Below are 10677 nucleotides of genomic sequence, written 5' to 3'. Positions count from 1 at the left end.
GGGCGACATCTATACCTGTTTTCAGACCAAAACGGCGCAAAAACCATACCCTTTCATTCCTTTAAGGCGGCACATACCTATACGGCTTATATAAGGGAGTACCCCCGGGACCTTTAAGCCTCCAGGTACAGCGAACTTTCTCTGTGAAGCCGGCCAGACACCTTACAGTGGACGCCTGCCGTTTTTCAGTCATGATATCCACAAGGCTAGGGTAAAAGTCAACTTTTTCACGGAACGAACCCAATGATAATGAGCCACAACAGTAGATTTTGCTCATTAGTATTAGATTGGTTACACGTGAAGTTCGAAGTTTGACAGGCCTAACCCTCTATGACTTGCGCAGGTCTCTTCACAGGTAGCCCAGGCACGAAATAGTTAAATTCCAATAGACCGGAAACGGGCTTTGAGAAAGTCTAGTTTTCCTCATACAAATCATTTAAGTATATTCCGAAGGTTACGCAACAGTGCTGACTCTCATATTTCGAGCTTTGGCCACGTGTGGTCTCTAAGACGATCACGTCCACGGCGTCCGTCCGAAGATGAAATAAATTTTTTAGCTGATTACTATTTAACAATTATTCCTCGAGCCCGAATGGGCTCTTGAGTCAACAGCGGCCGAATGGGCCATTGACTCAGAGGCCATGAGGGAGAGAGGAATAATTGTTTTAGTAAAATCCAACAAGCTGGTCAAAAATATCGAGACAAAACAACTTAAGCTGGTTAAAACGAGACTTTGATCCTTTTTTGCCACCAAAAAGCCAGCGCTTTCGCTTCTAGTGGGCTATAACATATAGCCTAGTGGTAGCTCAACCAATCAGTACGCAGCATTGATAATAGACCACTGGTTGGATTTTACTAATTTTTATTATATTCGCTTTCCACTTTACCCTGGGTTGTTATTTTTATGTAACCATATTGTATCGCGAAAATAATATTTGGCCTCCGGTCACTTTCACAATAAAAAAAACTGAAGGCTGTTTGATTACATACTTTATGCAGAAGTCTTCTCATTGACTTCTTTAACAACGACTTTTTTACCTGATAATATTTACCCCTGCCAAGAAACTTGACTCATCCCTTAGACTACTCGGACTATTTATCTGAGTCCTAAAAAGTAAATATCTTTTGAAATTGTAAAACAACTCTGATAACGTGTTGTGGTGTTGTGGCACTTCCTGCACGGAGATAAGTAAGAGAAGGCCTTAAAATTGTAAGACCTCACTTCTCCGAGGTTTTCATTCAACGGAGAAGTTAGTAAAGTGATGGTATGATTGAAGGCGCTCATTCGATCCTCTCGTCTTATGCACCGGCACTCATATCATTCAGCGGATATCTCCAAACGCTCTGTGGAGCTTCCGAGCAAGAGAGAGACGCGTAACGACAGCTGCTGGAACCGTACATTCTAGCCGCTATTGTATTACAGAATTATTATTGTAAAGAAAATCTCATGTCGCAGCGAAGATCAAGTTTCGGCCTTTTCTGGACATGCAGAGAGCTTGTCGAACATGGCCCTAAAACAAAACAACAAACAATATGCAGTGAACAAACACGTATTCCGGTTACAAGAAAAAAATGAAGGAACGATAGAAGGGTCTTACGTTAGTCGGGTGCATCGAATCACTAGTTCGTGTTGCGAAGGCCGAACGAGGGACGAGCGACTTAGAACACATCTAAACATATTCCAGAAGGGATCTGGGACGAGGCATATACAGCCTCGACTGAGGGTTAGCTCCAGTTTCCTTTTCAGACCAAGAAGAAGAAGAAGGCCTAATAAGCACAACCGTTAAGATGTTGCTGCAAGTCATAAAGCACTAAGACGCTTTGTGTTCATAGATGTAGCAAGATGATGTATTGACACCTTTGAATGAAGTTTGAAGGGTTCTAGTGAAGAAATCTAACAAAACTGCTCACGTTAAATTCGTCAGTTTTTCATCAACGCTCTCCAATGGGTCCTTCTCCTTTCCTCTTTTCACCACTTTCTTCATTAACTCCCTGATGAAAAGAAATATTATGAGATATATTCGTTAATTTTTCTGCAAGACAAGCGCAAGTACAGCCTCAGTGCACTTAACAAGAGCACAACAAAGAGCACCAGACGCTGTTGTGAACTTGCTCCGGGATCAACCGCGAGCGCTTGAGAAAAAACTGCTCAGGGGGACTGGAACCGAAACAAACAGGGCACCCAATAAAGAAACTGATGAGCTAACAAGGTCAATCGCTCGAAAATTAACGCTCGCAAACTCACAAAATGCGATTGATTTTGATAATCTGTGAGTGACAAAAATATCCACGAGCAAACGTTTGCGAGTTAGAATATCCATGTCTCCCAAACAAAGGGAAAGAATTTGCTAGTGATCTCACCAGTTTGCTAATGGAAAAGTATCTTACTAGCAAAACTTTGCAAGTGCACTAAAAAGTTAACTACGAGCCCTGAGGTCAGGGGTGAGAGAGGGAACCACGGCATCAAACCCTTGCTCACCTTATGTCATTTAGCTTTACTTCCAAGTTTTCCCATGGGTGACGATCATCACTGTATTCCAGAAGTTCTACGAAAAAGCAAGAACCTATGAGAGACGCTGGATAAGGAAGCTATGTCAACAAGACTTTTTCATACGTTGGTAATGTTACATGAGAGGACTTGAACCCTGTAATATTTCCCTTGGTGTTCCCAGCCTTAAAAAAAAAAACAAACAACAACAACAACAACAAAAAACAAGCAAACAAAGAAATGCTGGAAAAGGTATGCCGTCACACGTGACAAAGTCCAAAGAACATCTGCCTGGGAAGCTCGAAAAAGTGACTTACGGCGGTGAAAAAAAAAACACTTACTTACATGTCCCCACAATCGCTGCCATTTCTTTAGTTAGCACGAGTGACCTTAGCCAGCAAACGCAAAAAAAAACAAACAAACAAACAAACAAAAAAGGTGTACTGGCAATTCCCTTTATAGCGGACACCTTAGGGACCTTGACTTACTTGCCCTCATTAGCGAGAGCCCGTAATGGCGGAAGTTTATTTCAGTCAAACATCCGTGATTTATTTTTGCCAGGGATTTGGCCGCTGTCCATACTATCGGGGTGTCCGCAAGACGAGAGTTGATTTTATTTCTGCAGGCCGGGAAATACGTCCGCGTTTACTGGCCTGTGGCCACACACAATGTACATTAAGGATCAAATATAAAAACCCCTTGTGACAAATTCCTTTTAAAGCTTACCTTTTGCAAGGTCTTTTTCACTGACCCAGTCACCGGGCAAATAATTCTTGACCCTTAAGTTCTGAAACAAAAGGGAAGAGTTTTCTGTTATTTTCATGAAGAAAAAACTTTTTTTCCTGTAGTTTTTCAGTATATAATAACTTTTAACAAATCATACTGTAAAGTTCATTTTCAGCATGAGTTCTCTCGCGGTTTTGAATTGATCAGGCCATTTTACAACGTCACATGCGACAAAACGTCTGCTAGTTAATGTAGACACGGAGCCTGAAATAATCAAGTAGTAGAAAAGGTGGGGAGCCCTGGCAACCGACCAGCGTGATCAGTTAAACGCGGGTTTTAAATAAACAGGGGGGAGAGAGTCACGAAAAATAGGCAAATGCAGGAGCCCATCAGAGACTTTGACAAATCGAAAAGTAGAAGCAGTAGTAATCTGGCAAATGCATACTACAAGCCTCCGTAGCTCAGGGGTTAGAGCACTGGTCTTGTAAACCAGGGGTCGAGAGTTCAAATCTCTCCGGGGGCTTGTCATTTATTTATTTATTTATTATATTTCATATTTTTTTAAATATATTTTTAATATATTTTTAATATTATTTTTTTACCTATATTTTTTTTTACCTCAAAGCAAAACTTCGACAAAAAATGGTCTTATTTTCATTGTATAAATATCTCCATTTGAGAATCGCAAGAGTCGAGCGAAGCGAGTCGCGAGGGCGGGAGAAGGACCATTTGCTTCCTCCCGCGCCAATCTTTCGCGGCTCGTTCGCGTGTGAATTTCACTAACAACCGCGATTTCCCTATCCTGCGTGGCAGGCATTTAAAAAAGTAAGTAATTACATAAACAGATTAGACACATATCGTAATAACAAAAAAACGGATGCTAACAAACAGTGGCAATAAGCCGAAGCGTACCCATCTAGCGAGTCTGCTGTACTCCAGACGTGTAACAATGAACATGGCGTCGATAGCGTACTGTAGTTTAGCAGTCTTCTTAGCTTCGCTGTAGGTATAGCTTAGCTGAGCGATGAGAATATTAAGTAGCACCACAATTACCAATGCCATGTAGGCGAGAAGAATAAGAATTACCAGCCAGCTAACAAGGCATACAAAAGAAAATGACAACCATGATTAGTAAAAAAAATCGACTTTAGCACCTCAAGATAATTGATTAGAAAGGATTGGGGACTGTTTGGCTATATACAGCTTGACCAAACTGTGTAAAAAATATTGAACGGGCGACAAGGCACCTAAGAATTCTCGGATTGTACGACGTCACTCTTTCCTAACATGTTGTGTTTTGAACGAAGATCGCAGGACTCAAGTAACCTGACCAACAGTCTGAAGAACCGACAAAAAACTGACCGAAATCCGACGGCCAACTGTGAATGAAAGTGCAAGCTGTTACATAAAAACCGTCTACCAAAGGCCTTGTTGCCAGACCCTTCATAAGATTTATCATCTACATGAAGTATAACTATAAGAAAATATGTCAAGCAAACACAAAAACGAATAAATAAGAGAACCTTACTTGAATTTACTGTAGTCTTCCTCCGCTGGCTGCTGTTCAACAAGAGCTCTGATGGCAGCCAACATAAGCCAAGCATAATTGCTTTAAAAAAGCCAAAAACAAAAAGAAGAGTTTACTTAATCAACAAATTTTGTCATGTGCTGCAATAAGCCTGTGAATGGTTCACGCGCAATAAGAACAGACACAAGCAACATATTCAAGGGTAGTGTTTTTATAATCATCATCATCATCATCATCATCATCATCAAGGACCCACTAGGCTGACAGAGGTCTCCTTGATGAAACGATGGTTTCCACTAGAAACTTAATCTATAGCTAAATCCTTGAGAAGTACAAGTGATTATTTAGATAAGACAAGAAAAATATTTTTTTCTTGTGCTTCTTCACGTGAGTTCCCGCATGCACTATTTTTTCGTAGACTTTTTGAAAGTCCTTTATTTTTTTCTCCTGATTGGTTGGCGACTTTGACGCCCGCTCGGTTGCTGCGCAATCTCATTGACGCTCGCTTCGCGCGATTTTTAGAGCTTGTGGGAGGTCGACTTGTAGCAAGTCTACTTTTCCCTGAAGGCTTCTTCTATAACTGATAACGGTTAAAAGAAGCGGTCTAGGCTAGTTTATTACTAAACACCCGCTTACCTAAAAACATTTTGCGAATTTGTAGCTCTCAGTGCCATGTACATGGCACCGCAAAATCCAAGGAACACAACAACAAACACCACACCGAAGCGAGTTATGTCCCTGTAGATTATCCTTGCCAGAGTCTTGGTGTACAGGCCTGTAGTTCTATGGGAAAAAACTGCGCATTAAAAAAAAACTGACTGCGAGGCCAGAAAGGGCTGTGCCTTTTTTTTAAATCCACCTTTCAGAACCACCTTTCAGAATCAGATGCCCGATTAAGGACAGTGACTCATGGTTCCGATGTAGAGTATTAAAACGCGCTCGAAAAGTCAGTTCAAAAGTCTTTTCATGGTGGTAAATTGACCTAATAAACTCATTTGATAAACCGCATTTTTGCATTTCACTCCCTTACAAACAGTCCTACAGCTTCTATTGAAACTAACGCATTCATTCTCATGGCATTTAATATGGAGCGTTTTTACTCGGCCGCACACGATTAGCCGGCGAAAACAGCCGGCGTCACTCCTCGTTTTCCTATCGGCGAGAAGAGAGAAGAGACGGCTGTTTTTGCAGGCTAGCACATGATCAGCCGAGCGGTTATGTTAGGCTGCCTTGTCCACACCATACCGGATGGCTTATTATATCGACAGGAAAAATACTCCGGCCTGATACGGGAAAAAAAACCGCTACTCACACCGCTATAAAGAGTGGCACAGTAACTTATCCGATATGTGACGATTCACTTTCAAGATCGGCGCGGCGCAGTCCAGCTTCGTTACAGAAATGTGCGAAAAAAGCTCTATTGGATATGGTTTTGGTGCAGGTCCAAGGGCTATCCGGTACAGCATAGCTTAGCTCACTCAGACAAACGATCGTGGTTACGCAAGTAATCCCGCAGGGTTTATCCAATAGGGGCGCCATTTCATGTTTTCGGTACAACAATATGGCCGACGTGTCGTCACCGCGTCAATAACCAGAAACTGTTTTTACGTCTCACCGCGATCAAAACTTAACCTGGTATTTAAGACGTGCAACAAAAATGGGAAGTTAAAAGATTTTAAATTCTCCTTCAACTATGAGTTTTCTTATTCTTTCATAGAGCGGTTTTCACTTGACTGTCGAATTGGGATTGGTTTTGGTTTTGGTTTTGGTTTTGGTCCTTTGGTTGGCTAGTGTATTTACTTTGGTTTTGGTTTTACGACAGTCAAGTGAAAACCGCTCTAACACCTTTACACGTAAATAGTAGTCGAATTTCGCAGCTTTGGTCAGAGAATTACCATGGTGATCGGGTACTCTTTTGAAAATATGCAACTGCAATGAATAATCTTGAAAAAATCGCAAACAAGAAATAGCAATAAATTGACCCTACATACTCAACGAGCCTTTGTAGCTGAGTGGTTAGAGCACTGGTCTTGTAAACCAGGGGTCGAGAGTTCGAATCTCTCCGAGGGCTTAATTTTTTCTTTTCTATGCTTTTACCGAAGAGCCGAGATTGCATTTGTTTTGCCTTTTCATACGAGAGGATATTTTGAACACAGGCGCAAAATTTCGTCAAGAAATGCTTATTCAATCTTTGAATCAGATTCCCGATTCACAGAGCAGGAACACGAAGTCAAGACGACTTTTTATAAAATGCGAGGATCTGAGCAGAAATGCTGCAATTCCGAGGAAAAATCAGGACTGTAACAATGAAAATAGCCTGCGTTTTAACCTGCAGTTGTATGCCAAGATCCTGTCTTTTGGCCGCAATTAGCAAGATGAATTCAGTTCTGAAAGCGCCGGTTGCAAAGCTTATAAAAATAAATAAATGCAAATGCGATTCTACTCGCAAGTTCGCTTGTAGTCTCGGTTATTTTCACCGGCACTTGAAATCTGAAGACACTGAGCGCTATAGCCCTTTGGAACTACACAGTAGCTGGCTTTTCTTTTATGACTTAATGTATAATTATAATTTTTCCTCGTGTGAACAGACGTAAGCGAATCGTTTGTACGGGTTCTTCCAACGGAATGATGTGTGGACGAAGCACGAGTCTCTTGACTCGAACTGATATTCGTAAAAATATAACATACCTGGTGACACAAGAAAACTTGAAGAGCCTGAGAAAATTGAACAGGTAACCGAGTCCAGCGACGCTCCATTGAGACTGGACTTCAGCAAACCGTAGAGGAATGACAAGGAACGTCAACACAAGCCCCAGCCAATCAAAATAGTTGTAGGGATCCTTGAAATAGGTTTTCCACTCCCTGAAGAGGACGAAAATAAATAAATCGTGTTTTCGCATCGTTGTTAAGCAGGTTTTCAGGTAAAACTGCGTGATCTCGTACACAGTTCTTTCACGGTCAAGCATCTCTGAGCCAAGAGACACACAGGCGCCGACGAGTGCTGGGTACTACATAAATTTATTTTATCAACTCAATTGATAAAACTAATTTTTCATGTATACTCACAACAAAACAAAAACAAATTGATCAAGAGACTATGGTATTGCTTGAGATTCAGCTACCCAAAGATCCCTAATTGAGAAATATCCCCTTTCAGATAGAGTGTACAACCTTTGTACAATGTTCCCACTTGTTCTTTTATTTCACTTTCATTCACTTTCATTTACTTCATTTCACTGCCAGTGGGCTCAACCAGTGGAACCTCGATACAACGTGTACAACGAACCTCTACATAACGAAGTCCTCGCTGAAACGAACGATTTTCTCTGGCCCAGTAATAGTAAAATATGTGAAAAAAAACCCTCGATTTAACGAAACCTCGTAATATGGCACCTTGGCCCTTCATTATATCGAGGTTCCACGGTATAACGAGAATTATGCAGAAAACTAAGCCATCTCACCGCTCTGCCTGGTTCACCTCCTCAAAAAAGTAAAACATTATAAAAATAATGGTTATAATTTCACAGAACAACCGTAGACCATTCGCTTTTCCACTGTATTTGTTTGGATCGTCCTGAGTTGAGCCATGAATGAGTGCGTAGGACAGTACGGTTAGAAACAATAGGTAGAAGGCTGCTTGAATACTGAAACAAGAAGAGTGAAAGATAACAATCCAATGTAATAGTAACAATAATTATCATCATCATCATCATCATCATCATCATCACTATTATAATGTGATAAAAAAACTAGAAGGAGAATGTTGAAAAAGACGGACAAATGAACAAAGATTTAAGATGCAGGAAGAAAGGGCGTGAGGGATGAAGCAAGCAAACGTGGAGGCAAGGAGGGAGGGTGCGAGAAAGAAAGGGGAAACGTTGGAAGGAGGAAGGAAGGAAGGAGTTAGAGGAAGAAAAGATGATAGGGAGGGAGAGTAGAACTTGCAACGAGAAAGGCTTAATGAATGGGGGAAGGGATAAAAGAAAAAAGAGAGGAAAGAAACAGGTTAAGGAGAAGAGGGGAAAAAAGTTAGGAAAAGAAGGAGGGAAGAAAAGAGAGACCGGACAAGAAGTAAAAGAGAGAGAGAGAGAGAGAGAGAGAGAGAGAGAGAGAGAGAGAGAGAGAGAGCCAGAAGAAAGGGAACTTTCGTGACGAAAATGGGGAACTTTGGTGACGGAAACAGGGAACTTTTCTGACTAAGGGAACTTTTGTGACGCCCATAGGGAACTTTAAGGACGTTCATAGGGAACTTTTGTGACGAGACTGGGGAACATTTGTGACATTAGGGAACTTTTGTGACGACATTGGGGAACTTTAGCGACTTGAATAGGGAATTTTCGTGACTTTAACTGGGGAACGTCGATGATGTTATCATTGTACTATGTATTTATATCTCGTACATCTTTCTTTTTAGCTCTGTTGCTTTTGTAAAGTACTTAAAACATATCAGGATAGGCGCAAGAGGAATATATATTATTATTATGTTCATTTCTGGAAGTTAATTTTCGGCAAAACATTACTTTCAGTACAATAGAAGCAACAGGTATTTTCCCTGTTGATTATCATCATTTCTCAGTTGTTGCTAAACACTGACGAGTCTCTTTTATTTAACAATCCAACATTTTATTTAACCAGGCGCTCATTATCAAACATCACTACATCAAATTTAAAAGGCTGTGCAGCCACTCAGTTCAACACAATAAGGCCTGTGCACTGTAACAGTATTAAAACATACAACGCTACCGTTTCATGATAACAGAACAGGCAAAAACAAGATGTATATTTATCATGACAACACACTATTAATTAATCAATATATTGCTAATTATCAAGAAGGGTATTAAATTTGAACTTTGCCTGATTCTATCAGGTGCATAAACATGGAGACAAGACAAACAATAAGCCACCACCAATCTATTAAAATTCAGCTTGATAGTGAGGCCTAGAGGACGCAAGCAAAAGCTATGAACAAACATGGTGATTTCATTTTATTTGTATCGGTCCTTTAGGCCGCGCTCTCAAGCTGAATTTTAACATATCCGACAAGTGGTCTATTAGTTCCGTTGTCCACTCAACAATAACTTGAATTAGTAACAGTACTTGGACTGAGTGAAGTACAATTCAGGAAGTAATCGCGGGAGTACATGTCATTTCAAAATTGGATGAGCGCAAAATGCGAGGCCGCGTTCAAAATATGAGCACGATTACTCCTTGACTAATTGTATGCCACGAAGTCCAATTACTAATTAATCGTATCTATAACAAATTTCGAAATTATAAATTTCTTGCGAGAACTTCTTTAAAATAGTCTGTAGCATTTTTCATAAGTCATGAGAAATCTAGGAAATACTGCGACGGAAGCCATTAGAGCGCGCGTAATTGACGTGCAAATCACGTGGATATCCCATTACAGGCACCCAATTACGAAAAGTTCAAATTAGATACCTGTTATTGGATACCCACGTGATTACGCGCCGATTACATGACAAATAAGCGCACAGAGAGCTAATCAAGATCAATGATATTGTTATAGATACCATTAGTTAGTATAAATCGTATGAGAAACGTGTACTTAATCTCCAGCAAATCTCAGGACGCTTGATATAATTCTTTTACGAACGCAAACAATGCTGTAACACTTTTACTCCGAAGGAAAAATTTAACAATGCATTACAACGAAACTAACTCCCCCAGAGGTGGGTACTCGGTTGAAGTTAAAGCTGTACAAGAGCACAGGATGTATATCTAAATATATAGAAAATCTTGAGATAAAAAAGAGATCTTAAATACAAAATCTAACACTAACAATTTGATTGTAATCAACAAACAACTCTCATGTTGAGCTGTCTTAGGCGCTCTTAAAACGCATTTGTCTTATTTCACGCGATTAATAGTTGGTATGTTAATTTCCGCAATACAAAACAAGAGGTGATTT

The 10677-nt window shown here is 40.4% G+C and overlaps 1 protein-coding gene and 2 non-coding genes across 3 annotated transcripts in view; 2 read left to right on the top strand and 1 right to left on the bottom strand.

Moving 5' to 3' along the window:
* Positions 1–885: 885 nt before the first annotated feature.
* Positions 886–10677, bottom strand: part of LOC140921456 (uncharacterized) — a 30478-nt gene continuing 20686 nt past the window's right edge. The window contains exons 7-15 of the mRNA XM_073371457.1: positions 8204–8386; positions 7431–7604; positions 5379–5525; positions 4743–4823; positions 4127–4307; positions 3215–3275; positions 2480–2546; positions 1912–1992; positions 886–1511 (exon numbers count right to left, since the gene is read on the bottom strand). Coding sequence (XP_073227558.1) covers positions 1463–1511; positions 1912–1992; positions 2480–2546; positions 3215–3275; positions 4127–4307; positions 4743–4823; positions 5379–5525; positions 7431–7604; positions 8204–8386 — 1024 coding nt within the window. The 3' untranslated portion in view covers positions 886–1462. The remainder of the gene's footprint in view (positions 1512–1911; positions 1993–2479; positions 2547–3214; positions 3276–4126; positions 4308–4742; positions 4824–5378; positions 5526–7430; positions 7605–8203; positions 8387–10677) is intronic.
* On the top strand, positions 3665–3737 carry Trnat-ugu (transfer RNA threonine (anticodon UGU)). The gene has a single exon. It is a non-coding gene; the product is annotated as a tRNA-Thr (tRNA).
* Trnat-ugu (transfer RNA threonine (anticodon UGU)) lies at positions 6741–6813 on the top strand. The gene has a single exon. It is a non-coding gene; the product is annotated as a tRNA-Thr (tRNA).

The sequence above is a fragment of the Porites lutea genome, chromosome 12 (genome assembly GCF_958299795.1).
Source record: "Porites lutea chromosome 12, jaPorLute2.1, whole genome shotgun sequence".
In the NCBI taxonomy this organism is placed as follows: Eukaryota; Metazoa; Cnidaria; class Anthozoa; order Scleractinia; family Poritidae; genus Porites; species Porites lutea.
This window is presented reverse-complemented; position numbering and strand designations above follow the sequence as displayed.